Source organism: Astatotilapia calliptera, chromosome 8 (genome assembly GCF_900246225.1).
Source record: "Astatotilapia calliptera chromosome 8, fAstCal1.2, whole genome shotgun sequence".
Lineage (NCBI taxonomy): Eukaryota > Metazoa > Chordata > Actinopteri > Cichliformes > Cichlidae > Astatotilapia > Astatotilapia calliptera.
This window is the reverse complement of record NC_039309.1, coordinates 4,487,788-4,515,025: the sequence shown is the minus strand read 5'-3', so window position 1 is coordinate 4,515,025 and position 27,238 is coordinate 4,487,788. Positions and strand designations below refer to the sequence as shown.

The 27,238-nt window shown below is 40.2% G+C and overlaps 1 protein-coding gene across 1 annotated transcript; it reads right to left on the bottom strand.

The window, feature by feature from the left end:
• Window positions 1-696: 696 nt before the first annotated feature.
• On the bottom strand, window positions 697-26,174 carry LOC113028042 (inhibitor of nuclear factor kappa-B kinase subunit alpha-like). The gene is made up of 22 exons (XM_026178007.1): window positions 25,809-26,174; window positions 25,262-25,381; window positions 25,009-25,103; window positions 22,647-22,764; window positions 21,815-21,884; window positions 21,641-21,729; window positions 20,915-21,004; window positions 19,573-19,697; window positions 19,232-19,339; window positions 18,894-19,029; window positions 16,938-17,132; window positions 15,959-16,061; window positions 15,725-15,848; window positions 13,946-14,097; window positions 13,793-13,854; window positions 13,240-13,349; window positions 9,771-9,820; window positions 9,556-9,661; window positions 8,619-8,766; window positions 7,957-8,093; window positions 4,748-4,847; window positions 697-3,058 (listed from the first exon to the last, which is right to left on the bottom strand). Exons 2-22 carry the CDS (start codon window positions 25,364-25,366, stop codon window positions 2,993-2,995), a joined length of 2,289 nt encoding a protein of 762 aa, XP_026033792.1. The 5' UTR covers window positions 25,367-25,381; window positions 25,809-26,174; the 3' UTR covers window positions 697-2,992.
• Between the last annotated feature and the right edge of the window lie 1,064 nt (window positions 26,175-27,238).

Genomic DNA, 27,238 nt, shown 5'->3' with positions numbered 1-27,238 from the left:
GAAAGAAGCATCGACACAGGAATCGTGCCAAAGTGATTTATTTTATTTCCAGGTAAACATTTGATCTTCATACAATTACATTTCTAAAAAGTGAACATACTTAAACCAGCAGACGGAAACAAAACTCAAATGGAAAGAAACAAACGGAGTTATTTAAATACAAAACAAAAAGAAAATATTATTTTAGCCATTGCACTTTAACTTCATAAATACAAGAAAGTTCATTTCTCTCTCTGGCCCAAAGAAACACGACGTACAGCACATTCAACCCATCGCTCACGGGTTCGATCGCTCCGATTAGAGGAAGCCCGACCGCGTTGCACCAACGTTGTTGCATTCCTGTCATTATGGGATGTCAGAGAGAAACGACTCGTGTTTGTGGTGAGAGCTGAAACGATTAGCCTGCTAGTCTTTATTTGTTTTTCAAGCAAATTAGCCCGAGACGTTCTCGGCTTCCTGTTACTCAGATCTGAGAAAGCGGAGAAACAGGAAGCGTTTCTTCAGCACCATCAATATACCGTGTAACATTATAATAATCACTGCTTTACTCATGGATGAATCAATTCTGGACTTTTAAAAAATAAGGACAAAAACCCCTAATTTTTGACAGATTGATTGTTATGAGGGGAAAACTCGAGCTGAGACTCGCAGACAATCCAAACAAACTAAATGCATCCGATTTGTTTTTATTTCCTCATTTCCTGAATGACAGACTCTGGCAGATGACATTATTTGTTATCACTGAAAGGCTCCAAATGTAACTTTCTCACTGTCAGTAACTTCAGTCGTGACCTCCTACAGGAACGAATGAAAGTAAGAGCAGCTCTGGTTCTGTTTACACCAGTTTTACCTTTTGGTTCACAAACTGTGGAGTGGGTCCAACTGGTGGGACGCAGAGCATCAGACTATCCCACTGAGCCGACGGCTAATGAAATAAAATTGAACCTGGATCCTGTTTTCTTTACCTGATAAACGTGTTGAGGTGTGCGATGTGACTCAGTGAAGGCTTGAGCTTTACACATGCAATTATTTAAAAATAGAAGAAATGATTTCCACACTCACCCCTGCGAGCCTGAGCCGGATAAGAGGGTAAGATTACTCATTTGTTTTACATTTCCTCATTTTTTGAATGACAGACTCTGGTGGATGGCACATTTGTTATCACTGACTATCACTCATTTCTCTCTGATTTCAGAAAAAGTTGAGAATCCTTAAAAATCTCTCTTAATAAAAAGTCTGAATATAAAACTGTTCAAAAACGGCACTGACATTTGAGATGGTTTTCTTTTTGGCCGTATTTGATAAAGAAAAAGATAAATTATCATCTCAGAGAGATCAGAAACACTTGATTTATTTTCTTTTGAATAAATAATTTGACTTTAATCTGTCAAAAATACACCAACAAGGTTTTAGACTTTCAGATCTTTCAAATCCATAATAAGATGAGCAGAATTACCCAATAAATCATGATGTGCACAAAATATTTGTTTTCAGCCTTGACAGGGAGACAAAGATATCAGATCTGCAGTGAAAAAGATTTTTCATGTTTTTGTTAACCGAGCTTTCACTGGACTCGAGAAAACCTAAACTCCCAGACAGACGGGCATCACGAGGCTTTTGCAGAAAATTAAACGTGTTCACTGATTTGGAGGAATAACGGCAATTTCACTCAGAGATGCAAACACGGCCGCTGTGCTGAAGACGGCCCAGATCATCTTAAAGTGGGAGGTCGGCCAAGTGTAAATCGTGCTATTTATTCTTAATCATCATGAATATGCAATTTATTTTCTGCAACGGTGACTAAATGTGCAAAGGTTCCTGTGCGAACTTTACTGACATGCAGCTCGGCAGGTAACCTCGTCGATATAAATTGCTCTTTGGAAACGTGCACTTTTAGATTTACATTTTAATCTGAAAATCTGAAAAGAACTTCCTCTGGAGCAGCTCATGCGTGCAGCACAAAGCAAGCCTCGCCATCCTTCACCGTCCCATTAAATCTGCCTCCGCCCTGCAGCCCTCTGGTCTCCTAACCCCGTCCTCTTCTTCTGCAGTGGTTTTACGGCACAGTCTGAACACGAGCCCCACCACCTGCTCGTCTTGATGCAGAATTGATTACAGGATTACTCAGATTTCTGTGGAAACTACGGACTGATCGTTTCAGCTCTGCACGACTATGAATTTAGCGTACATTATTTGCACCCGAACGAGACGAGAAAACCCCGCCTTACATCCATGACGGTTAAAAAGACACACATACAATATACACATCGTATTAACATAATGGCCAGCCATGGGATTTCTGCCTGTAACACTTGTTTTTTAAAAACGTACATACAGAGAATTCAACACGCGCCCTCAAACGTTTCTAGTAAATCAATCAAACCGACGCTGACAGTTTCTGCTCGCTTTAAATTCTGCAACATTTTTGGCAGCTGGGAACGTTTCACCTCTTCACAGAGAGGACACATGGGAGTATCAAAGTGCTCTTTGCTTGATTCTTATTTCCTCCCCACACCCGCCTTCCAGCGACCCCCGACACCTTCCTGCGTTTCCCGTTCATGCCACGGGGTCAAACGAGTTCCCACGTTCCTGTCGAATGCTCTCCCACCTGACTGATCCACGTCAAGCCCTCAAATGTGGTGCTATAGTTTGCTCCATTTTTGCAGTGATAGTAAAAACCAAAGTGTGATGAATATTGTGCAGCATAAAGAAAAGAAGAGAGAGAGAGACAGCTTCATTGTTTTGTCATAAAAAACAAGCTCAATAATCAAACCTTCCACCATGTGAGACGATGGGAGGAGACGGACGCTGCTGAGCATGCGTGAACTCAGCTTTTTTTTTTTTTTTCTTTAAAGATGAGCAGGAAAGTCGTTTTCACGAGAAAATCCCGAGTCCATGTACAAACTGTACTACTGTACTGTTAGACGCCGCTCAGCCGCGTTATCAGCTCACAGTCCTTAGTGTTACTCAGGCGGGGGGTGGAAGGTGGACTTTACGAATTTTGCTTTTTTAGTTTTGTTGTTAAAGTTTCGTATTTCGTCCAGCTCCAGTCTTGGTCCTTGAAAGATGGAAATGGAGGCGTTAGTAAAAGACAACCGAGAATATGTAACGTGCTGAAGTGCAAATATATCTTAATTTCTGAGTTTTTAATAAGTTTTGGATGTTAGTTGCAAACAGTCTCGTTTTACAGAGTTTTGATAACGCTTCACAACAATCATCATTAATAAAAGATAATATGACACCTTAGTTTACAGTTAAATATTATTATAATTAAAAACCTAATATTTGTTAACAATTAATGGTCTAACATTTTGACTTTACAACAATCATCTACAGTCTTTGATAAAACTTTACTAAAAATGGTTAAAAAAAAAAAATCACTGCTAACATAAGTTGGAAGTGGCAACTTTAAAGAGAGATGCACCATGTTGGGTGTGCTCTGTCCCAATTGTTGCAAGGCTTCAGATCACACCTGGAGCATTTTAGAGTGAGGTCTTTTATTTTGAAAAGCTTTTCTCTGTGTGACCTGCTCTATTGAACTTCAAACAACTTCTGTTGAGAAGCTGCCACTGGAGTGTTTCTGAAACACGCGGCAGCACATTAGTTAGAATTGCCGGCATTAATGCGAGTTGGCGGGATAAGCTTCAGCGCCTGCGTCAGAGCTGAAATGCGACCCAGCGGCGCCCCGTGCATTCTCACGGTTAGGCGTGAGACCAGTCGGACTATAAACGCTACATGTGTTTCATGGAACTGACGCTAAAGGAAACCTGAAGCATAACTTGCACGCATTCATGACCATGACCGGCTTCCACCTGGTGCACTGCGGTGCGTTTCAGAAGCAGCGTTCTATACTGCATCTCTGAAAATAACCTCAGATCTCAAGATGCATACAAAAACTACAGAGAGAATTTCAAAATAAAAAAGACCCCTGCTTCCAAAATGCTCCTGGTGTGACGTGAAGACCAGTGAAGAACGGAAGAACACCTGGTGAAGTGCATCATGTTGTGCTCAAACTGAGCTGTTTGTGATGAGCTTGGAACAAAAGTGACTTTTACTGAAAGACGTTATTAAAGTATTGATCAAATTTTGGAGTCAAATGTCAGATTTATGAGTATAAATCAAGCATTATGGCTTCGAATGAACAGCAGTACTTGGTAATGAGAACAGCCTCAAATAATTGATTATCAGCTAGGATAACTCAATATATAACTAAAACATGAAGACATGAATAAATATGATTAATAGCATCCCTACCGTTTAAATAACTATCAATTTAACTATGATTTGTTTTTAAATGTTGGTTATTATAAAGTGTTAGCTTGTCATCATCTTTAATAACTGATAAAAATATAATTCAAAATGTATAATATATATTTATCACGCTAATAAATATTACTATATAATATACAGGAAACTGAAAACTCTGTGTGATTCTGTTTTCTTATCACATCTGCAAGCTTAAAAGAAACAAAAAAGTTCCTTCCTTCATGACAAGACTTAAAAAAAAAAAAAAAAAAAAAAAAAAAAAAAAAAAGAACAGCGAGGTCCTGTCCTGTTCTCCTAAATGAGATTAAAGACATGCTGACAGGCCTCAGGTCCTTCACAGATGCAGATAGGAGACGCCTAGTGCGTCTAGTTTCCCAAAGGGAAAATAAAAATAAATTAAGACTTTATGGCTGATTTAAATGCAGCCCTCTCCAATAACAAACAAACCTTAAAAGCAGCAGATAAAAAGCAGCAAACTCACCACTATGCTGTTGGCCTGTTCGTCAGCAGCTTCCTGCATCAGGCTGGTCAGCTGACTGAGGTACTTCTGGTTCTCCTGCAGGAGTCGTGGGGCAGCATCACTGAAGGAAACGCACACAATTCAGACACAATTCAGTCACATGACGCCTCCTTCATATGCACAATGTGTTTACTATCTTGCAACAGAAAGAAGAACGCCCAAGGGCAAAACACAAAGTACTGGCCTACAAACTATATATATGGCAGTATGTTCATGCTTCAGTCATGTGCACAGTTATTATTATACTAACAGTTTAGCTAACACAGGCTGGAAATGTAATGAAGAGAACAGGCTGAAATAATATTTAGAAAAATGAAAAAGATAATGTACCAACTACGAGCATTCTGAAAACACTTTTCCAAATGCAATGCTCCAATGCACAGGATCTTCCTCAGGCATGCGTCTTTTTTAATGCTTCATAAAAACAAAACTATTATGACTCAATTATTGTGCATATTCCAGGTCCCAAAAACTAAGTCCAGCTTTTGCCTGCAGTCCAGCTTGTACAGCTCCCTGCTGGTGAGCTCTCCTCCCAGGTCTGGCAGGTGCTGCAGCTCTGTTTTTTGAGTCATGTGGGTCATTTGAATCATTCTTCATCTTTCTTTGAAGATTTTCTGGGAAAAGCCAGCTGGGTGGAGACCTCAGACCTCTAATAAAGGTAGACCTAGGAATAACTCAGGATCGCCCCAGGTGGAATTGGAAAATGTTGCTGGGGAAAAGAACCTCTGGCAGGAATACATGCTTAGTCAGCTGCCAACAAGCCCAAACTTTAAAAGCAGAAGGAAAAAAAAGAAGGATGGAGGGATTTCATGACACACGAGTCATTCCTGGAACTGTGACAGACATATGACAGGAACAAAGATTGCCTGTGGCGTCTTAACTCCTGGGAATCTTCTGTTGCATTGCACAGCTAGTCACAACCTTTAGAGTGTCGCGTTTTTAGAGCTTTTCCAACGCTTCAAAATGACCTGGTGTGCCAAATAAGTGCCAAAACGATCCATTAATAAACAGTTCATAGGGCTTAAAGACCTGAAACAACCATGACCCCCAACCAGCCAGCAACTGGTAAGAGAGACTGAATAAAGCTTCAGTCTCTCTGGAACATCAACAGGGAGTTGATGCACCAGTTAGGAAGGATTCACACGTTCACTTTGGACTAGAGATGGCACGATACCACTTTTTTATGTCCGATACCGATACCGATATCATAAATTTGGATATCTGCCGATACCGATATGAATCCGATATAGTGTTTTTTAATCAACAAAACTGTTTTTTAAAATATCTTGCTGCATTTTGCAAGTTTGCAAGTTCATACTCAAGTTTAAAACAACAACTACACTAAAGCTATTCTGTTATACCTGTATACAAAAAAAATATTTCATAGTTCAGCAATACTGATCAATCTAATAAACTTAAACCTACACCATCCTCCCTATTCTGGTATTTTAAAGAGTACTTAGCGTAAATATTAAGCAACCTAACTAATAGGGTTCCAACTCCCAGCAACAACAAAAATAAATAAATAAAAAATAGGGAACCACCCCTCACGCGCCACCTCATGATGCTTAATCGACGTAATCAACCTTAATTTGATGCAGTGTGAAAAAAAATGCACAGAAATCAATTATTTTTCAAGAAATATTAAATAGATTCAACATCTTTCTTCAACAAAATTGCAGACTGCACAGATGGTACCTTCCCAAAGGAAAAAGTACTGTAGCTTACTAGGGTATATATATTAGACTTAATAGTCACTATATACAGTAATTGACTTCTATTCATTTTACATCAAATTAAAACTTTGGGTGTCAGATAATTATTTATTAAAAGCTCGACATTTTAAATGAGAATAAGAAAGAAAAGTATGTCTTTGTGCCCCCTTTTCCCTGTTAATGCCCTATCGGCCCCCCTGGTTAAACTTTGCTAGATCCGCCCCTGCACAGTTACCAGCGTCAGCTACGTAGAAAAAGATCCTCGAGTAGAAAGTAATATTAAATACATTCTAACAACAGCTTATCAAGCTTAAACGTGCTGCTGTTGTTCAGCCGCTGGTTTCCTCTTTCTGGTGCAAAGTGGGCCAAAAACAAAGACGGACTCGCGACAGAAAAGCCGATCAGCTGATCATTTAAGCAGTTTCACGATTGAAGTAGCAGCCGGAGAGCGAGAGGCAGTCGCTCGTTAAGCTTAACGCAGGAATGCTTTACAAACATTCAGAGATGGACTTACACACTTGCTTTACTTCTCTCGGGGATAACTTTGTCGGAGATGAAATGCCAGGTTGCTAGCGAAGCTCCACATGCTATCCAGACCACCGACAGGTCCCGCATGCCACAGCCGCTCTATCACGTGATGCATACTGCTCTGACATGCTAACGTTCTGAGGTGAGTTACGGCGTGTTGCAAGTTTTGTGAGGTGCTTTCGTGATATTTAATGGATCGGATTACATTTTTTATTTTTCTCCGATATCCGATCCAGTCATTTAGGTCAGTATCGGACCGATACCGATACGTAATATCGGATCGGTCCATCTCTACTTTGGACATGGCGATCTGATCGACTGCATTGATTCAAGCTCCAGCACCACAGCTGGTTAGCTTCAGGTTACTTTAGCTGTACCCATGGGCAGATATGACCTGCACTCAGCGAGTCATCCATCCTCAAATGCAGTTAAAAAAAATAAAAAAATCAGACAACAATATGAGACATAATGAGGAAAACATACCAACATCATGTAGGAAATGAAAGATATGATTAATAGCTACTGGAACAAAGCTGTTTGTATCGTTCTCTTCTCAGTTTGAGACCGACCGAGTCCAGCTGTGGCTCAACAATCAGCCCGTCAGACCACTCAACAATTTGGCTGAGTGAGTCAAATCATGACCATTTGTCGAGAGAGGAAGATGTCTGTGAAGTCTTTTGTTTTATGTGAGATTTCCTGTATATGAACAGGAAATTACTAAGCTGTTTTTATTCACATATACACATCCACATTCACAAACAGGTACCTCACCGTGTCGACACTTCCTTAGTAATTTGGCACCAAGTGAAATAAACTACCAGCTGTTATCAATGCTGAAGGTGCTTCTGCTGAATTCTATGTTAAAGGAGTGTGAACATCTCACTTGTAGAGCTGACCCCAGTCCCAACACGGCTGAGTGGACGTTACCTGTCATTTGGCCCTGGTAGGGAGGTCAGGGGGTGCGGGGAGCTGACGGGCTGTGCCGACTGGGACCACTGAGAAACCTGCAGCAGGTTGGACGACTCGGGACTGGCTGCTATCGAGCTCCGTGACGAGTTCTGAGCCTGAAGGAGAGACAGAAACACACCGTTACAGGCAGCAGTAAAAAACACGCCTCCCCTCTCCTACAGCAGGAATGCAGGCGGCACACCCTACCGCTCACTCTGTGTTTGGTACTTTATAGCAGCTGAGTCTGAGGAGATCACAGAAAGTACAACAAAGCTCACCACCACTGGGTCTGACAACTGCAGAAAAGGGAATCAGAAAATGAATAAGTGAACTTAACCTATTCCAGGATATTACCAGGATCCAGCTCCAGCAATTAGAGGACTTCCTTTTTTCTTTTCTTATACACCAGTACACTAAATTTATCTGAGCTGGATGCTGATCAGACAAAACTTCTGATATTCTGTAGAATCAGAGAAAAGCTGATGACATTTTATTCTTAGTTGTACATAGTTTTATCCAGCAGTTACACAACTTCCCCCACTTCTTTGCATCATGCCCCACACTACATTTCAAAGACAAATGAAGTCACAAACTTGGAAAAAGTAGACCGGGCTGCTAACGACTGATGTAGATTTACTCACGCAGGCGATCTTAAGTAAGTGCCAGAACTCCCTCTGTCTCTTGATCTGCATCTGCATCACGGTGTTGTCAGCGTCCTTGATGTTCTCCAGAGTTTTGTCAATCCGGGGAAACAAGTCAATGATCTTCTGTTTGCTGATCAGGATTTTACTGTTGGGGTGAGACAAATCAGGGAAAACATAAATGATGTTTTCCACCGTCACTGTGACTCTTTAGACAGACTCAGTGTAGACCTCACACCGGGGATGGATTCAAGTTCTGGAGTAATTTATGCTCCAAAAGTTTCCTCCTCAGCAGGGAGGGAGTAACTGAAAATTCAGGGGGTAAAGTCTGCAGCTTAAACTTTCCTTAATACCAGCAGACGTTTTATGTGTTTAAGAGCCGTCACTTCTTTATAAATCAGTGGGTTAATCTAGGCCCTGTCCTCACATACACGGGATTTTCATCTACACATAAACATTATTTCATGTCACTGAACTTTAGATAAACTCCTTCCAGGGTCAAGATTTCTATAATCTCTATTTCTGTGCTTACTTGTGGGCGAGGAACATGAAGACTTTTCTTGCAATATCAAGGGTGTGCACTGTGTTGTTGTTTGCAGGCTTTTGACTGGTCAACATGAATCTATGAATTGGGGTTATAGTGTCACCTTTTGCTTTGGCGGCACTTGATACTGTTATTTGCATTTTCATGTGGATGGAGATGAGTAGGAAAACATCTGAACCTGTGGATTCAGCATTAACCTGCCCTGAGAGAACATATAAGTTCCTCGAGATAGGTTAAAAAAAATAAAAAATAAAAAAGTACTACAAATATGCATTACTAGTACCGTGGCACTTAAGAACAAATAAAAGTGTATGAGACCACAGATAATTAACAGTAATCAGAGGTGTAAAGCTCAGGGTGAAATCAAACTGTCAAGCATGGGTGGACCCTCACCTGAGGTGTGTGAACAGATCTTTGAGGACTTTGTCTTGGTTCTGGACTGTCTGGATGATGGCCTTCACCATCTCAGAGCTGTCGCAGCTCACATCAGAGTCAGGTACTAACCAAAGGGGGTGGGGGGGGGAGTTTAAACAACACCTCAGTTTAAAGAATGGATTAATTTCTCTTCTGATTTCAGAGTTTTAAATGATCCATTCAACGTTTCTTACCTTTGCATTTCATCTTCAGTTGCTTGTAAAGTTCGATTGCCTTTTCTTCCCTGCAAAAAATTATTTTATCACATTAAAATGTTCTTCTTTGAATTCTGAAGCTAAGCTCATGATCAGATTACTCTCTGAAGTTGCATGTTTAAAAACACCACTGGTATCCTCTCCATATGTGTTGAAGACAGGCACTGGTCAGAACTTTCACAGCAGCACCAAGGACGGTTTTTAATTTAAAGTGGCACGCTTTCAATCCAGTGCATGACGTGACAGCAATTCACAGGATTTACAAAAGAAAAAGTAGTAAACTTTTACCCAACAGCAAACTAGTTTGATCGACTAAAATGTAGAGCAAAGTCTTTTCCCTGTGGAGTGAAGCAAGATGCATACATCCAGGTGAGGTTACACCAACACTTCAGCACTTCATTAAGCTGTATGAAACTTCAGCCACATCCCTTATCTTCACTGCGATTATGTTTATTTATTAACTTGGTGATATGTTGAGGTCTGGCCTACATGGGGGTTTCTGCTGTATCATTTACTGAAGGAGGACAGCGAGGCTGTGGTGAACCGGGTCTTTAGACCCTATGTTACTAAAAAGAGGAAGAGCACCGAGCCCATCATTATGTCTCTACTGTCAACAGTCAACACCAGGATCAGAAACTTTCCCACAGAGCCAAGGCTAACCTGGTGAAAACACATTTTTTAAAGAAGGGGCACTTTAAGCTTTCACTGTGCACAGCTGCACATAACTGCAATGACCCCAGTTAGAGTTCAGCTGGGGCTCGTTACTGCATCTGGTACTTCCTAACGTGCGTTCAGACCAAATGTGTTCAAAACACACAAATATTTCCTTCCCACAGTCGACAGGAGAACAAGGAGGAGTACAACCAACGGCTGGAATCAAGTTACAGTCACATATTTTCAGCAGTTACCACAAAATGCAATAATTTCACTCACTTTTCTCCAAAGCAATCTCCTTTTTCCTTTTCCCTGCTACTATCTTATAAAAAAAATTCGAATAACACAGCTCTGTCCACAAATGGAGCCAACAAGCTTGGCCTTCGTTTATTATCAGCAATGGCGTCTGGAGAATCTACAGACACGATTACACTCATGTACAGAAGGAAAAGACAATGAGAGGGCTTGGAGGAAAATAAATGAAATCCTAGGACTTCATGCTTATTCCCACTGAGTCAGGAGAGTCCACTCTGTGAGAGATTCTGAGGTGGCAGGCTTTGATGACACAGCATGAAGTGGATTTTTCACTGAAGTTGGATATTTGAGCTGTGGATGGGGATTTGCCTCCATTTACATCACCTGACATGTATTCTCATTAACGTTGCTACAGACTTTGTAGTCCTGCATAAACTTCACTTTATGTTTGGCTGAACATGGTTGAAATGATGATGTTATCTCCGGGTTAACCTGTTTTAATTAATTTATTTGTTTATTTTTAGTATAAATAAAAGATTTTAAGCCAATTTTAAACACTGCCTCTCTGCTCCCGACCTCATCTTTATAAATTTTGATGTGACAAGCTTAGTGTCTTCGCATCAGCAAAGCTTTTATTTTGGAGGCATTTTTCCAACCGTAGAGAAACGTCCGCCAGCTGATGGTCAGTCAACATCGAACTGTTTGCTGTACCTTTTCTCTGCGCGTGTTCTCAAGATCTCAAAGTAAATGAACTTTTTCACTGACAAAAATCTGCCAAGCTCATGGTGGCGTGGTTAGTGGTCTAAAGTTGCCTCACAGCAAGAAGGTTCGTGACTCAAACTTCCTGGTCAGCTTCTCATTCTTCACCTTCTTGCCTTTTTAAGTGCTGTTTACACATTTTCCCTGTGCCTGCATGCTTTTTCTCCACAGTCCAAGTTTATTAGTGTTTTCTTTTACTGGACTTGGGTGTAGACCGTGGAGCTCACGTGCCCCCTTTATATGAGTCAGCACAGCTTTTTTTACTGAGATAAAGTCTCACATCATGACTGGCTCTAAAACTCTGAAGTCTAAGGAGCTTGGAAAGAAAAGCGACTGGATTTATTTAAAGGAGAAATAAAAGAAGTCCTTAAATTACCATGGTGATGACTGAGAACTTACACAGTGATCTAAAGTCAAAACTTTAATTTATACTGCTTTGAATCGCTACAGAGTCTTTGTAAAGTGATCCTTTGTCATTTCTGCATGTAGATGTGCATTTTCTCTCTTTAGAGATGCAACATGTGGTTACATCTCTACGAAGGTGGATGTAAGGTTACAGTGTAAGTTATAGCACAGGACATTAGAACAGGTTGTGGTTACAATATACCTACAGTACAGATTTAACGCAGACGTAAAAATTTGCTTGTAAATAGTCTGACTTTTAATACATTGCTGTTAGGAAATACTGTCATCATGGGGTTCGTTTAGATTAACACGTCACCGTCTTTTGCTGCCTATGAGGAAATTCCAAGCTAGTATAAAGTCACAAGCTTTACACAAACTTTTGTGGAATGACTAAAACTTCCTAAAACGAAATAAAACGAATAAAAGTTGCCGCAATGACAAAGACCGGGAAACTTCCACTAACTAGATAAAGGTAATGAACGTATGCAGGGCTTTTGTTTTTCCCCAGTTATTTCGTCAGTTATAAGCGCACAGCTCAGAAACAAACGTGCATGTTGATAGAGGATTTTTAGAGACAAAAAAATCGGAGTAAACACGTTAAAAAAGTTACTGGGGAAAAAAAAGGAGAACACATAAAAATATGAAGATTTCTGTATAATTAAATATAGATGTCAGTTTCCTTTATGATCACTGTGGTAAGGCAATTGGGAGCATCGCACTGAAATAAAACATATTTGTCCTTCACGTGTTAAATGCCTTTCAGCATTAGTAATGTGTCCCATATTCTTTCACACAATTGTCCTCTTTGTCCCACATTTATTTGTTGCGATCTCGACCTCTTAGTCATGAAGGAAGGTTTTTTTCTTCCCTCAATGTTATACATCTGTTTGTTCGTCCAAACAGAGCTGGAAACCTTCTGGAAAAATTCTCCATCATGACATTTATGCACACCACACAACCATCCTTACAAACTGGTGACTGAGTGGACTGTAAACAGGCAAGAAGCCGGGAGTCAAATTTAGATGCATTTCCATGTGCTCTGTACACAAGTCCAAAGCATGTTGCAAACATTCAAAGTACATCAGTATACAGTCAAAGTGTGTGTCATATTTGAAATATTTAGTGTGCATGTAAATGTATTCATGATGTAGGATTGTTTTTGGCACCGTCCGGTCATTTCCTCAGGTGAAGCGGGGACAACCAAAGTGTCAAAATCATCTGTAGACACCATTATGCACACCAACCAAAAAGAATCAAAGGCCAACAAGTGACTGTTACTTATGTCTTTTAAATTAGGTGAAATGTGGGATTTAGATGGCTCTTGATAAATGTCCACAGATTAAATCATCTCAGGTTAAACCCTTTTAATACTCACAGCTGCTCCATCTTGTCTCCTTGGCGTCGGGCATATGGGCTCCTCTGTAGTTCTACTATCTCAGAGTGCAGAGCCATGATCTCATCATCCAAATGGCTCACCTCTGCCACCTGCAGGACAGACAACGGATCAACCAAAGGCTGCTTTCGGAAGCCTTTGCACTGGTAAACATCACAGTGATTCCTACACGTGTTCTTTATTAAACTGAATTTAATACATTTATCCAGGCAAATGTTTTCATTAGCAAAGTGCTTCGAACTGAGCCTCCTCAGTGACTGTGATCCTGCAGATGAACATCAACTCCACCATCTTGGACTGCAGTAGGTGAAGGTAGTCCTTGTTCTGGTCTGCAGCCCTCACTGTAGGTTAGGGGATCACCTAAGAAGTGACTTTGGAACCAGAAGAACTACTCTCACCAGCTGCAGTCCAAAATGAGAGCAACCTGGTAAACCTACTGCAGTAAACCAGTAGGAAAAAACAAAAAACATGAAAGAGCCTGGACTAGCTGGTTAGCAACTACCAGTCTGTATCTTATTTTTAAGAGATGAGTTACCTGAGCAAAAGCTGCAGCTCTTTCTTCGTTCTCCTGCCAGGCTTTCAGCATCTTTTCTGAGGCTTTGGACAAATCAGACAAATGTGAGCTCACCGAGCACCCTACAACATGTTTACTGAAACAAAGAGCAAACAGCTGCCAGCAAACACTCACATATGCCATAATGCATCTGATCGCTGTATTTTTCCAAGTCATATTGGATGCTACTCTTGAAGAAATCCAGCTTAGCTTTGAGCTGCTGCGAGAAGCCGAACATGCTGTTTTTACACCTGGTCAGGTTGGTGTTGTAGCGGAGGAGGCTCAACCTTGAGGGGGAAGGAGGAGATGGTAAAATCAGAAAGCTCCAAGAGGAAGGCGGAGGACTGAAGAAGACAGGCTGACAGTCCAGCCACAGCTAAAGCTTCCAGAGGAGCAACAGTCACAAGCACCAGAGTGTGAGGAGCAACACAACAGAAAGTTGAATTCAAACTAGGACTCGGGAAGAATTACACTGGAAAATAAGCAGAGCTGAAGGGTGTGTACGACACTACAACTATATTCAGCTGACAACTAAATCATTGCTCTAAATATTCAACCAACAGTTAAATGTTGGAATAAAATTTACAGAAAATGTTTAGATGGGTTTCTTCAGGGCTCAACTTTAAGGCTTCGAGGTAAAAATAATAAAACCTGGACCAACAAATGCAATTACTAAAACTATTAAATGTTTTTTTTTTGTTTACAAAAACTTGCAGATAAATAAGGAGATGCTGGGATTCCTAGCTACTAAGCAGAAGTCGTGAGTGTAACAAAGAGAAATGATTTAAATAGCATAAACAGAATTGAGAACCGGTTTCAGTTTTGAACCCGTTTTAAGTGAGCCACCGTGCTGAGACTCTGTGCCCAGCGCCTTATCACTTTCTTTCATAAATGTTGGTGTGTCACATTTCAAAACAATGATGTCAGCCTAATAACAGTTGGCTTTTTGTACACATGAGTCACCAGGAAGTTAATTTCTTTCCTGCTCCATTTCTACACTTTGTCCACACTCAGAAAATAATGCAGGTATCTAAAGCCTGTGTAAGTGTGCTGCTGGATAAGAGCAGAAATCATAATCTATTTTATTTTGGTTAATCTTGATTAGTAATTAGGATTACTTCATAACTTAGTCCACAAAAATATCTTTTTAAAGGAGATTTCTTGGAACTCAATTTAAATAATAATAAAAAAACACCACATAAAAACCATAATTTTGACCGTACGGCCCATCCTTTGAGGGCAACCACCGACAGACGGGAGCAACATGTGGCCCAAACGGCAGTAGGCTCACGTGCACTGAAAAACCAACATAGTAGCCACATTGAGAGAAACAAGGAACCAAGAGTCAACCAATACCTCACACAGCACGTACAGAAGTGGATTATGCAAGAGTAAAAGGAATCTGGATGCAACCATTAATGGTCCACTCACACGTTCACGCACAGTACCCTTATACCACTTTCAGTTCTTCTGCTTCTGCTTTTTTGTTCTGGCTGGTGCTGAACATAATTGTTTAAAATTATGAACTAAAATTAAAGTCTAATATAAACAGAGCTACTGATGCACTACTGATACTGATGTAGTATGGTGTCTTTTCATCCGTAGCAAACACAGAGTATTATTTCCTCCTCAGAAAAGAAAAACTAATATTATTAATTTGATATGAAACTAATATCGGTCGTTTTATTTCTGTGTTTGACAATAACTATTCTTCACCAAAACCACAACATCTGGTTGTACGCTGCTAGGATGTAACATAAAACACTCTTAATGAAAAAGCTCAACTTACACTGTTTAATATTTAAATAGCACAGACGCATAAAGCTGATGTTATTTCTGAATCCTGTCATGGATTCACATTGTAAACCATGATCTGGGCTAAAGCACATCACACACGATTGTTATGGGACTCACATGGCAGCTCTCTGCCCCTGGAAAAGTCTGCTGTAGTCATCTTTCAGGCCACAGATGTAGCTCACAGCTTCACCCCACACCTTCTTCATCACCACCAAAGGCAGCTGCGTCTTGGCATCTTGCACTGGGAAAATAAAAACCATGAAAGTTTTTATACAGAGCAGAAGAGAGCCAACACTGTCATGTAACAGTCCTTTTCATTTCAGAAACTGGAGTCACTTCATATGAACTCACCAATGGTGTTGACTTTCTCAGGCAGACGTCTGGCACTGAAGGGGCCGGTGTACTTGGTGATGCTCTTATCAAACAGGTAGACAATGTAGCTGTCCCACCCTCTCTACACAGGAGGAAAGAAAACCATTACAAAGATCTCAAGTAGTGTTTTTACAACTCAAGAGAGTGACTTCAAGTCTCTCAGAATAGATGCAGTTAGAGGGAAATGAGTCATGATTATTGATAGATGTAGATTTTTCTAAACACCGTTGCTTGATGTTGTATATGCTCCAATAAGCAAACCAAAACATAGCACAGGTTGTTTTTTGCTTCTTTTTTTTTGCAGGTAACAGAACGTAATCATGCATGGGTAAAACAAACAATCAAGATTTTCAGCCCTGTGATTTGTGACAGATCGAACTGATTTACAGGTGCTGAAGCAGACACTTATAGGTGTCATATAGTGACGTAAACAAAACCCTAGCAAACCCCACAGTGATTCAAGACTACATCATGTGATATTTATATATTCATGTTGCTGTGATCGTATGGATTATTTATTTATTTAATAAAAAAAAAACTTTGGTAAAGCCACTGGTGTCACAGGCCTGAAATACTTTCAGTTTAGTGACCCTCCACCACTGGTACTGCTGTTGGTGCACAGATAAAACACAGCTACATAACATTAAGTGAACAGATGGACAACACGGCCCTTTGTCACGGACACCCGATGTAGGAGAGACAGGATCAGGCCAATGGATGTATCCCAAAATATAAAGACAGCATGGCCAGGGATAACAATCAGTGAGGAACACCGCCAATAAGCTGCAACTTTAGCTCCTTGGATAACAAGATGAAGATGATGATGATTTTTTAATTCATCAAAAAACTCAAAGCTGTTATGTATGATTATTTTAATAATAAGTTATTGTACATCATCACGTGTGATTTTAGATTTAAAATCCTTTCATTCATCTAAACAGTGGTTAAATCAACGCACCACTCCATCCAGGACACACTGTGCAGCGGGCTTCCTGGGGTCCAGTGACACTCCCGTCTCCTGCAGCAGTTCCTGGTTCACCACCTCGATCTTGGTCTCAGCTTCGATGCGCTTCTGCAGACTGTGGAGACTCTCGTCAGGAGTTAGCTGGAAGGAGTGGACCTGCGCTGTGGTCATGTTCAGGATGTGGACGACCTGAAAACAGAAAACCCGTCAGTATAAACTAAACTACTTCGTGATCTATCATTTTCTGCAGTATGTATCGCGGTACATGGGCCAGCAGAGGGCTGCAAGAATCTAATTATTCTTAATATTGATTAACTGCTGCCTCACCAAAGAGCTGGAATTAATTTATTACTAAAAACCGGCAGATGGGGAGGGCTGTGACAGCCGAGGCCAGCCAGTTCATTTTTATAAAGATTTCAAGTTGTTAAATGTTATGTTTGGTGAAAGCTCTAATGTGTAGCATAAACTGGAAATACTGGAATTCTTATTAACAACCCTCACTCATCCCAACACACTTACACCACTTTCCCACAAGAAGACAAAAGAAACCAGAACATGGATTTGGAGAATTGCTACACAAACAGTACAATACATGTGTGTGCTTGTGTTTTGACAGCATTACTCCACTGAGACTTTTGGCCTCTGTTATGTCACAGAGAAGATGCTTTTAAATGAGGTGGGATTACAGGATTGTGTCAGATATGGGGAAGAATATAAAATCTCCACAGCACTGAAACATTCGAGATTTTGTTGCAAAACCAAACTGAACAAGAACCCAGTGGTCACTGTGAATGAGGCCTGGAGCTCCTTTGCGTAGAAGCAGCCCATCACTAATCACATATTTACGGTAGAGTAGCGAGAAGGAAACCAGAACAAGTGAAATCCTCTGGTCTGGTTTATCTACTTGCACAGTTTATAATGACGTTTGTGAAGGACAATGTACAGACTCTGCATCACCTCATCAATACTGTTCCTAAGTCAGTTTTTCCCTATTACAGGAACTGAGACACTAAGTGGGAGAAAGTAAAGGATGGGTATATAAAAATATGGGTAATCCTGAGCACAGAAAAACAAAAACAAACATTTCCCCATTGGCAAAAAAACAAAAAACAAACAAACAATCAAGGTTTCTATTTCAATATTTCTAACAAGACAACAGAAGTTTCCAGACCAAACTCCCTTAAAAAAGGTTGGCATAGAGTTAATCCCAAGAAGATCCGAGTCCTCAAGTATGGGTCTAAATATGTACATCACAAGTTTGCAAGCTTTACTATCAACATTTATCGCCACAAATCTGTAAAGACCTGTAAAACATATTCAAATGACTAAATAACCTTTGAACATGACTTGTACTTCTATATCTATAATAAATTTTTCTGGAATTTGAAACATCATCAATAATCAATATTGTTTAGTTTTAAAATTATTTCTGATACTAACAAAACAGAAAAAAATGTGACAGATTTTTAAAAAACGCTGCGTATCTCTTAGCATGTTTAGGCCTCCTTTAAATGTCACTTTGGATTTTACCTGTGTTTGTGTAAACTGCAAAAACCTGCCGTGTGGGTGGTGACCGTTAAGTTACGTACAGGTGACCCATGTTGAATGTGACGTGCGGAACAAATGCAAACAGAGAGCATAACAATAAAAAGAATTTCGATTTATAATAAATCTTAAAAAGAAAAATAGATGACAATAATTCCTGTATGAGTGACAATGATGGTGCACAGCTTCTTTCTTTCAGATTGGCCCACCAAACATACAAACGCTACAATCAGTCCAGTGAGATTAGCAGTAAAATGCCTAAAAGTAGTGAAAGCTTCGGTGGCAGCTTTAGTATTGCTTGTCTTTATAATTTTAAGATGAGAAAAATAAAACACTAAAACTTTCTAGGGCACTGCGTGTCATTGCAAATTACTGACTGAAGAGCCAGCTCTTCCAGTGCCTCACCTTCATAATCAGTATCTGATCAAGGAGTTCAAAGCACAGGGGTTTCTTGGTTTCATGGTTCACTTGGCCTCCTCTGTGCACTGGATCCCACTTTAACATCAGCTGAAGCAGCGCCTCCATCGGCTCCAACAGCGTCCTGTACAAAACCGGTTAAAACATTTAAAACAGGTCTTCAGGGAGGGTAATTAACAACAACCACAGTTCACATGCTCTCGGCTATTTTGCGTTCCATTTAAATTACTATAGCACAACACCATGAAGAAACTAATTTGTCCTCACAGGAGACAAACAGCTCAATAAAATAAGGAAATGTCTCAGTAAAAATGATTGCAGCTGACCTGCTGAGATTGTTGGGGTAGGGGAGATGTGTGGAGAACTTGACTTCTCCGTTTAGTTCTTCTACTGCCATGATGTCTTTTGGACCTTTATTCCTCACTTTGCTGGCCCTGAAGACAAGATCAGAAAGGATCAATACCAAATTCTTTCAATACAAAGTACTAGAAGTACTTAGAAGATGCAGTTCTCAATGTACCTCAGTCGAATTAAAGCACAAACATGTGATGTAGAATAAAATCTGACGTGAGAACAGAGCTGGGCTCCTGCATACTCTACTCAGACATCTGACTCATCTAATTTCCAGTAGCGCATACATTAGTGACACAGACTAGGATCAACTTACCACTGCACAGGTTGCAGGTTGTGTAGGAATGGACGGAAACCGCAACTGCACTCGAAGATCATTGTTCCGAAGCTCCAATAGTCCACAGTCACAGTGTACGGTTTATTCTCAAAGAGCTCAGGAGCCTGGAGAGAGGAAAAAAAACAACAACAGTGTTTCGTGTTTTCATAAAACACGAAGTGATCTTTTTTAAAGACTTATTTGGCATTTCCATCCTTTATGTGACAGTAGAGTCGACAGGAGAGTAGAAAAGGGTGGAAGGAATGACCCACAAGAAATGATCTCAACGTGAATCCACGGCCCTGCAGCAGCCGTGGGTCAGCCACTCATCCAGGTAAACTGTAGTGGAGCCCAGAACCTGCAAATTGGCTATTTTTTTTAATATATATATTAATACAGTCATTTTTATGTATTTAATGAAGCCATCCAAAGTGTTATCTTTTGTATTTACACCCTCAATATTATTTCAGAGTTACAGGCTGACTTTGTACGTAGGGGTGAGTTGAAATGTTACCATTTTTATTAGTTTTTAACTTTTTGAGCCTTCATGACATCTTTTTCAGAGAAAGAAACAAGATGTAAAAATATACATAAAAAATAAAATAAATAAACTGCCACTATATCAGGTTAACATCTGATCCAAGTATCACAATCTATAATGCTACAATCTTGGTTTTTTTTCCATAGCCACCTTTGAGCATCAGTATCATGAGATGCCATCATATCTGTAAGAAAACTGCACCAATTCAATGTTTATGACACAGACAAGAGACGAGCATTGCCACCCTGGATGTATGTTATGTTTTCTGATAGTTCACTGGAGAAAAATGAGTTTTTTAAGGGTTATATCACCATGTGGTTGGTCAACAAGTTACATCATATGACAGGTCTGCTTTTTCACCTACAGGCTTGTCTTCTAGCCATGATGTGTTCTAAGTCAAGATAATTTTCTGATATAGTCATATTCAATTATTTAACACTCCTGAATGTAGCCCGTGGCTATGAGCTGAAAAAAAAAACAATACAGGTGTTCACATTTTTAATTTATTAAAAAACTTTTAGTCCTAAAAAGGTTTTTCACAATTCTTTCAGCAAATCAAAGGGCCTAAAATTATAGAGCTAGTGTCTCGAGATCAATATACTGATGTTATTACAGAAATCAAGCTGCCTATAAAGAGGTGAGGTGGGAGGCACAGATTGATTTTTCAGAATGACCCTGTTCAGTCATTTCTATAAAAAGGTAGAAAGTAAAGTCAAGGATTTAAAATCTATAATTACTATAACACATAGCACATAACATACACTATCTGAGGATAAATAAATGTTTGCTTTAAGTGTTTACCAGGTACTGAAGTGTGCCAACGAATGAAGTGCACAGACTCCCCTGGTCCAGGTCTTTAGCATAGCCCAAGTCGATAATCTTGTGAACCAACTGCAGAATAAAAAAATAAATTAAAAAAAGAGTATATTTCAGATGAGCAGTCAAACAGAGCGGGCTGTGAATGAGAGGGAGACGGGTCTTAATGTGGACATACAAGGAGCAAAGATAGTGAAGGTAGAGGAGTTTAAATACCTGGGGTCAACCATCCAAGAAAAACACACAGTGCACAAGAGAGGTGAAGAAGAGAATGGAGTGGGTGGAGATGGGTGTCAGGGAGGGTTTGTTTACAAGATGGTAGTGAGACCTGCTGTGATGTCTCAAGACTGTGACACTGACAAAAAGACAGGAGGGCGAGGCGAAGATGTTAAGAGCGACCAGGATAGACAGGATTAGAAACAAGTACATCAGAGGACAGCTCAGAGTTTGAGAGGCAAGGCTGACAAGGGATAGTAGATATATTGGATAAAGGATCCTGAAGATGGAGCTGCCAGGCAGGAGGAAAAGAGGAGGACGTCAGACAAGATTCATGGATGTGGTGAAGGAGGACATGTAGAGGGTTGGTGTGACAGGAGAAGATGCTAAAGATGATATGGAGGCAGATCTTCAGTGGCGACTCTTAAAGAGAGCAGCTGAAAGAAGAAGTAGTCAAACAGAGCAGTCAAAAAAAGGGAAGAGTAGCTGGTTTACCTTCCCGTTGATGTCTTGTAGCACAATGTTTTCCGGTTTAAGATCTCTGTGTATGATCTTGTTTTCATGGAGATACTGGATACCGGATCCTGGAGCAGAAGTCAGACTTAATCAAAGCCAATGACATGTTAAAAGAAGAAATGTCTGAATGAATAAGCCGAACAATGCACATACCAACATCATTAAGTAATGAAAGCACTTCACTTTCTTTCAGACCGCAGCAGTTTTCAGGTTTGCTCAGTACCTGCAAATCAGGAAAAAGAAATCCTATCAGAGCTGCGGTATTTTTTAGAACATGTGACCAAAGGGTGAGAAATGTTCTGAAATTAAGAAGTCTGATATGATGTGCTTATTTTCAAATTCTATTTATCTTTGTGTGTGTACTTAATGAAATGTATGTCTTATATAACTCACTTTAAACAATCTTGTTGAAAAGTGCTATATAGATAACATCAGCTAACTTCACACTATCACTCCATATATTACCTTCTATATATTGGTCACTGTGTGCAGTGGCCTCTATATTTCACACTTTTGATTTTACTTTATGTGAAATTCAGGAGCGGGACCACACTCCAAACACTACCTGCCTCACACACCTGTTTATCATCCTCTTTTATAGGTGCCAGGCTCTGGTCTTGCTCACTGTTTCTCATTAATCTGTTGCCTTTGTTATCTTTAAACATTTTTTTTTTCATTATATTTTGAGTTGTGGTCAGGGCTTGTGAAATATGACCCTGGTCAGTGACTTAAATCCACATACCAATAAAGGCTTCTGATCCTTACTTTTAGCCTGAATTTATTCACATTTTGTCACACTGGAGCCACAGAAAGCACGCTGAATTTCCTACTAAAAGCTTGTTCGCTGTGCACCCATGACTCCCCACAAAACTATCATTGGACAGAAAATATTACAGCTCTCTGGCAAAGTCTGCTGCATATTTTTTCTGATTTCTAAACTCTCCAAATAATATCAATCCCATCTAAATGACCCCCCCCCCCTCACCTTCCTCAGGTCTCCTCTGGAGCAGTACTCCATGGCCAGCAGTGGAAGATCATTTAAGGCTATGGGCTCCACCTCCTCTGGGACCTCCTGGGCTGTCACGATATTGATATGATTTAACCTGAGTGAGAGATATGGAACCACATTACTTTTTAAAGACATCCAGACAGACTTCTGCACAGTCATCCACTGTCTGCATAACAGTGCAACTCATTCTTGCATCTGCAAGCCTGTGGGTTTCACAAATTGATTAATAACTACCAATAACTGTGAAGAAGATCACACTGTATAAAGCCAGAGTTCTCAGAAGGCCCACAACAAGGAACAAGGAAAGAAAGCTCTAGTGCAAACTTAATTTTATCTGTTCACACATTGTGTCATGCTGTCTGCTTGTTAAGTCTAACGTCATTCACCATTTCCTTGTGTAAAACTTCCTTCAGCTCCAGATTGCTCCAGCTACAGATTAGTTAGGCTAATATAAGCACATTATCACCATGGAGATGTCAGATGAGGGTTGAATCACTTTTGTTTGTTGCCAGATCAAAGCGGACATCTCAAATGATTTAATATTCTTGGTAATAAATATCCTAAAAGCAGACTTATTAATTTTTCAATCTGCACTCTTCTTCTTTCGGCTGCTCCCATTAGGGATCAACACAGCAGATCATCTGTCTCTATCTAAAACTATCCCTCATCTTTTTCTCTCACACCAACCGTCTGCACGTCTTCCTTCATTACATCCATATCTCTCTGTGGTCTTGCTCTTTTCCTCCTGCCTGGCAGCTCCACCTTCAACATCCTTTTTTCCAATATATCCTCTATCCCTCCTCTGCACATGTCCAATCCATCTCAGCCTCGCCTCTAACTTTGTCTTCAAACTGCTCAACCTGAGCTGTCCCTCTGATGTACTCTACTCTAATCCTGCCTTTAACATCTTCCTGTCTTTGCTTTGTTAGCTGTAATTCCTTCAGTGTAAAACAGACTTGGAAGCAAATGAGGATCAGGCTACATCAACAACACAATACATTTAAATTCCTTTGATGCACAGCTTGAGCTGCTGTAAATACTGCACACCTTCATCCTGCAGTGTTAACGAAAACCAGCTTAGCAGGTTTCATATCCAAAAGGTGATCCTCAGCAAAGAATCTGTATCACACTTGGAGCGTACTGCAATTACATGAATCAGACAAAATGTGGTGCTTAAAGTGAATTATACACCAAAACTTTGAGCATAACCTGATATGGAAGCCAAAAAATTAGTCCAGCCAGCTTTGCAAGGTGTGTCGCGTTCACTGTCGCAAAGCTGGCTCTCTTTTTACCTGGTTAGATCACCATGGTAACAATGCTCACTATGGTTATAAGCTGAACATATACCCTTGAGTTTCGGTTTAAAACTCAGCTTACAGCACCACATTTTCACAGATTTTCCAATTTTCAATATGATGAGTATGATACAGATTAGTTTTAGAGTATTAGTATGCAACTTGCTGAGCTGTATTTCATTGACATCACTGAAAAAAAATAGCATGTATTTATTTGATGATGGAGATAATGCATAAATATATTTTTATGCTTTATAAACATCTGCTCATACATCTGTTTTACAATTCAAGAACACAGATTATTCTATTTTACTTTAATGTTGACACAAAATAAAATAATTTCCACAACAGCCGTGACTGTTATGAACACCCTCATTTTGCAATAATGTGTTTTTAACCTTCTAAGACCTAAAGTGCACATTAGAAATATGTGCGCAAAGAAAGGCTCTTGCAGACACTCCACAGGTCAGGCTTGGTAGTCATGATTTGCAAGTGACTTGGATTAAAGTAAGGATGTGAGCGCCTCACTGTCTCGGATGAGCCCACCCTGGATCCAGTGTAGGACATAGTCAGAACAACTGGAGATACACCAGAATGCAGGAGGGCCAAAACCCCATTCTAGATATTCTGCCAGGGTTTACTTCCCTTGCCTCTTGGGAGCAGTGCCATTTATCCACAACTGGGGTAATATATATTAACTTCTCTCTTGTCCTATTTGCACAACCAGTGATGCATTTTGCCACTTTATTTTTAGTATTCTTTCTAGATCTTTATCCCACACTCATCTAACAACATCTGACTTTAGTAGCCATCGCTTCATTGGTCAAGAGGAATGAAATTTATTCTGGCTAAATCATCACTGCGATCTTCATTATCTCTGACTGGGTTTTCAGGTTTTGTCAAGCCAGGTAACAAGAAAGCTGAACTTGATTCAAATGGCACTTTTGTGTCACCTTTATGACACTAAGAAGTGTTACATACAGATGTGACACGTTTAAATAAAAGCCACTAAGGAAGGAAAATAACAAAAAATAAATACCAACTTTTTCATGATCTGGATCTCTCTGCCCCATCTGTCCCTATTCCTTGGTGTAAGCTCCAGGCGACACATTTTTATAGCCAGTTTTTCGTGTGTTTGCTGCAAAACAGACAGCAGACATCACATTATTATACAAATACAGTCAAGGAAAAGCAGGTGGTGATTACTTCAAAACAGGCCATTTCAATTTCCAGCACCCATATCCTCCTTTCCTAAGTTACGTATAGGGTTAGGAACTCTCCTGGCTGGACACTCACCATATGCTGATAGAGGTAAACATGGGCAAAGCCTCCCATGCCCAGCCTCTCTTTCAGTTCCCAGTCCCCCAAGTTCTGGTTCTGCCTGAAGGGAGGTCTCTCCATTGTTGTTCACGCAGCCTGTACCGGAGTGTGGGAATTATATTTGAGTCACGCGACAGAAACACAGCAGACCCTGTCAGTTTATTAAGTGACTGCGCTGTTTGGATTATCACATAAACCTATCAAACAAAGGGGCAGGGCTACATACTGGAATGGCTGCTAGGCTAATGTCAGCGCGATGATTTAGCAGGAAAAACGCTACCACTGACGTTTTGTGGCAGTGTGACACAAGTGGGCTGCCTACTCATAGACAAGACATACCCAACTCAATATACCAGACAACAAGATACACATTTGTTTTTCATATTTGTCAACAAACAAGCAGCTAGCTAACAGCATAGCCAGCCAGCCAGCCAACGGTAGCCCTACTAGGAAATAGACGGAGCCGGCTATTAGCTTCCTTGCGTTAGAATATGAAGGCTTCTCGGCGCTTTTTGACACTTACCTGTGGTTTCTATGGAAGTGTCATGAGCCGTGTGCAGTAGAAAGGTGTAACTGGAGTGTGTCTTGTTTTCAGGTCAACGCAGCACCGCGACACTGGACTTCCCCACATAAACGTCACCAGAAAGCCCGGCTGTGTCTCTTGAAAATGAAACGAGGGTGCGTTCAAAAACACAACGCCCACTGCGTTCAAAACACTGTCAAGACTGTGTAAAAGCGGCATTGTGTTTATTTTAAGTCGTGTGTTTTTATTCTGGGGTCCAATAGAGTTTTGTTGATTCATAGTTAAACAAAATACATATTTATACTGCCCCAGAGTCTGCTATGCAGCTCCCCCTGTCCAGCAGCTCCCCGAACAGCTCCTGGCTCTTAAAGCCCGCCCCATTAATGCCCACTTTTTCCTGATTGGCAGATTTTGCGGAAGCCTACAGTGGAGTGCTTGTGAAATTACTTTTAAAATAATACTGCCATATTGGTCATTCTTCCAGTTATATTAGCTGACTACTGATACATGTGCAAGGTGTTCATTAGTCTGATCTCAAATTATCTGTGACCAAAATCTCTGAGTTACGTTTTTTAGCACTAGAAAGGTGTCTGGTAAGAATATACAACCAATGAAGGTTGGATGGACAGAAACATTGTGATTTAATAAATATTCCAGCTGTAAGTGAGACAGTTGTTTTATGAGGCTTACACCTGGTGCCAGAACTAAAACCTGACATAAACCCAGGCAGGTCCAGCTGTGGCTGTGTGACCAGTCTTATTCTACCAGCCGTTCTTTGGACCACACATGAAGGACGGTTTTCTTTATTTTGTTTTATTTTTGTGTATATGAGGATTTTTTGTTTGTTTTTTGCGTATGTTACTGGGCCAGACCCAATCTGCTTTGTGAGTAAGCTGAGGACACTCAGATTCCTCAGCTGCAGAATTAAAACATTAATTTGAATCTTGTGCATTAGAGTGGAACTTGGACCAAAATGGCAAACTCCCCCAAGAGCCCCAAATGTGTACTTTGTGACCAGCTGGTTTTAATAACACTTAAACCCCTGTGAAAAGAGGGGTTGCATAGACTGTTAATAAAAGATGGCAACTGGCTAGATTTTTCAGTCATTTTCCCCTGGAGATGTGTTAATAGAGGCAAAAAACAGTACATTTTAGCTGATAACAGTATAATCAGCTCCTTGTGCACACCAGCGATGGATCTAATACCATAATTAAGATAAAAAGTACATCAACATAAACTCTACTCATTGTGTAAAAGAATCACCTGTTTTAGTGCTGTATTATATTAATGGGTCATTCAAACTCATATATTAACATGTACGCTGTCTTTTAATACTGCAGCTGGTCAAGGTGGAGCAAATTTTTAAAGCACTCTATTTTATAAGCACATGTTTTTGAAGTCTCACATGTGAAATTTGTACAGAAGCATTC

Excerpts from the sequence above, each read along its gene's own strand:
- LOC113028042 (XM_026178007.1), bottom strand. The coding sequence starts at position 25,366 with ATGGAGAGACCTCCCTTCAGGCAGAACCAGAACTTGGGGGACTGGGAA. Across the intron at positions 13,350-13,792 it reads GAGCTGCAGCTTTTGCTCAG|GTGGCAGAGGTGAGCCATTT; the intron begins GTAACTCATCTC and ends TCTGTCCTGCAG. Across the intron at positions 3,059-4,747 it reads AACAGGCCAACAGCATAGTG|GACCAAGACTGGAGCTGGAC; the intron begins GTGAGTTTGCTG and ends CCATCTTTCAAG.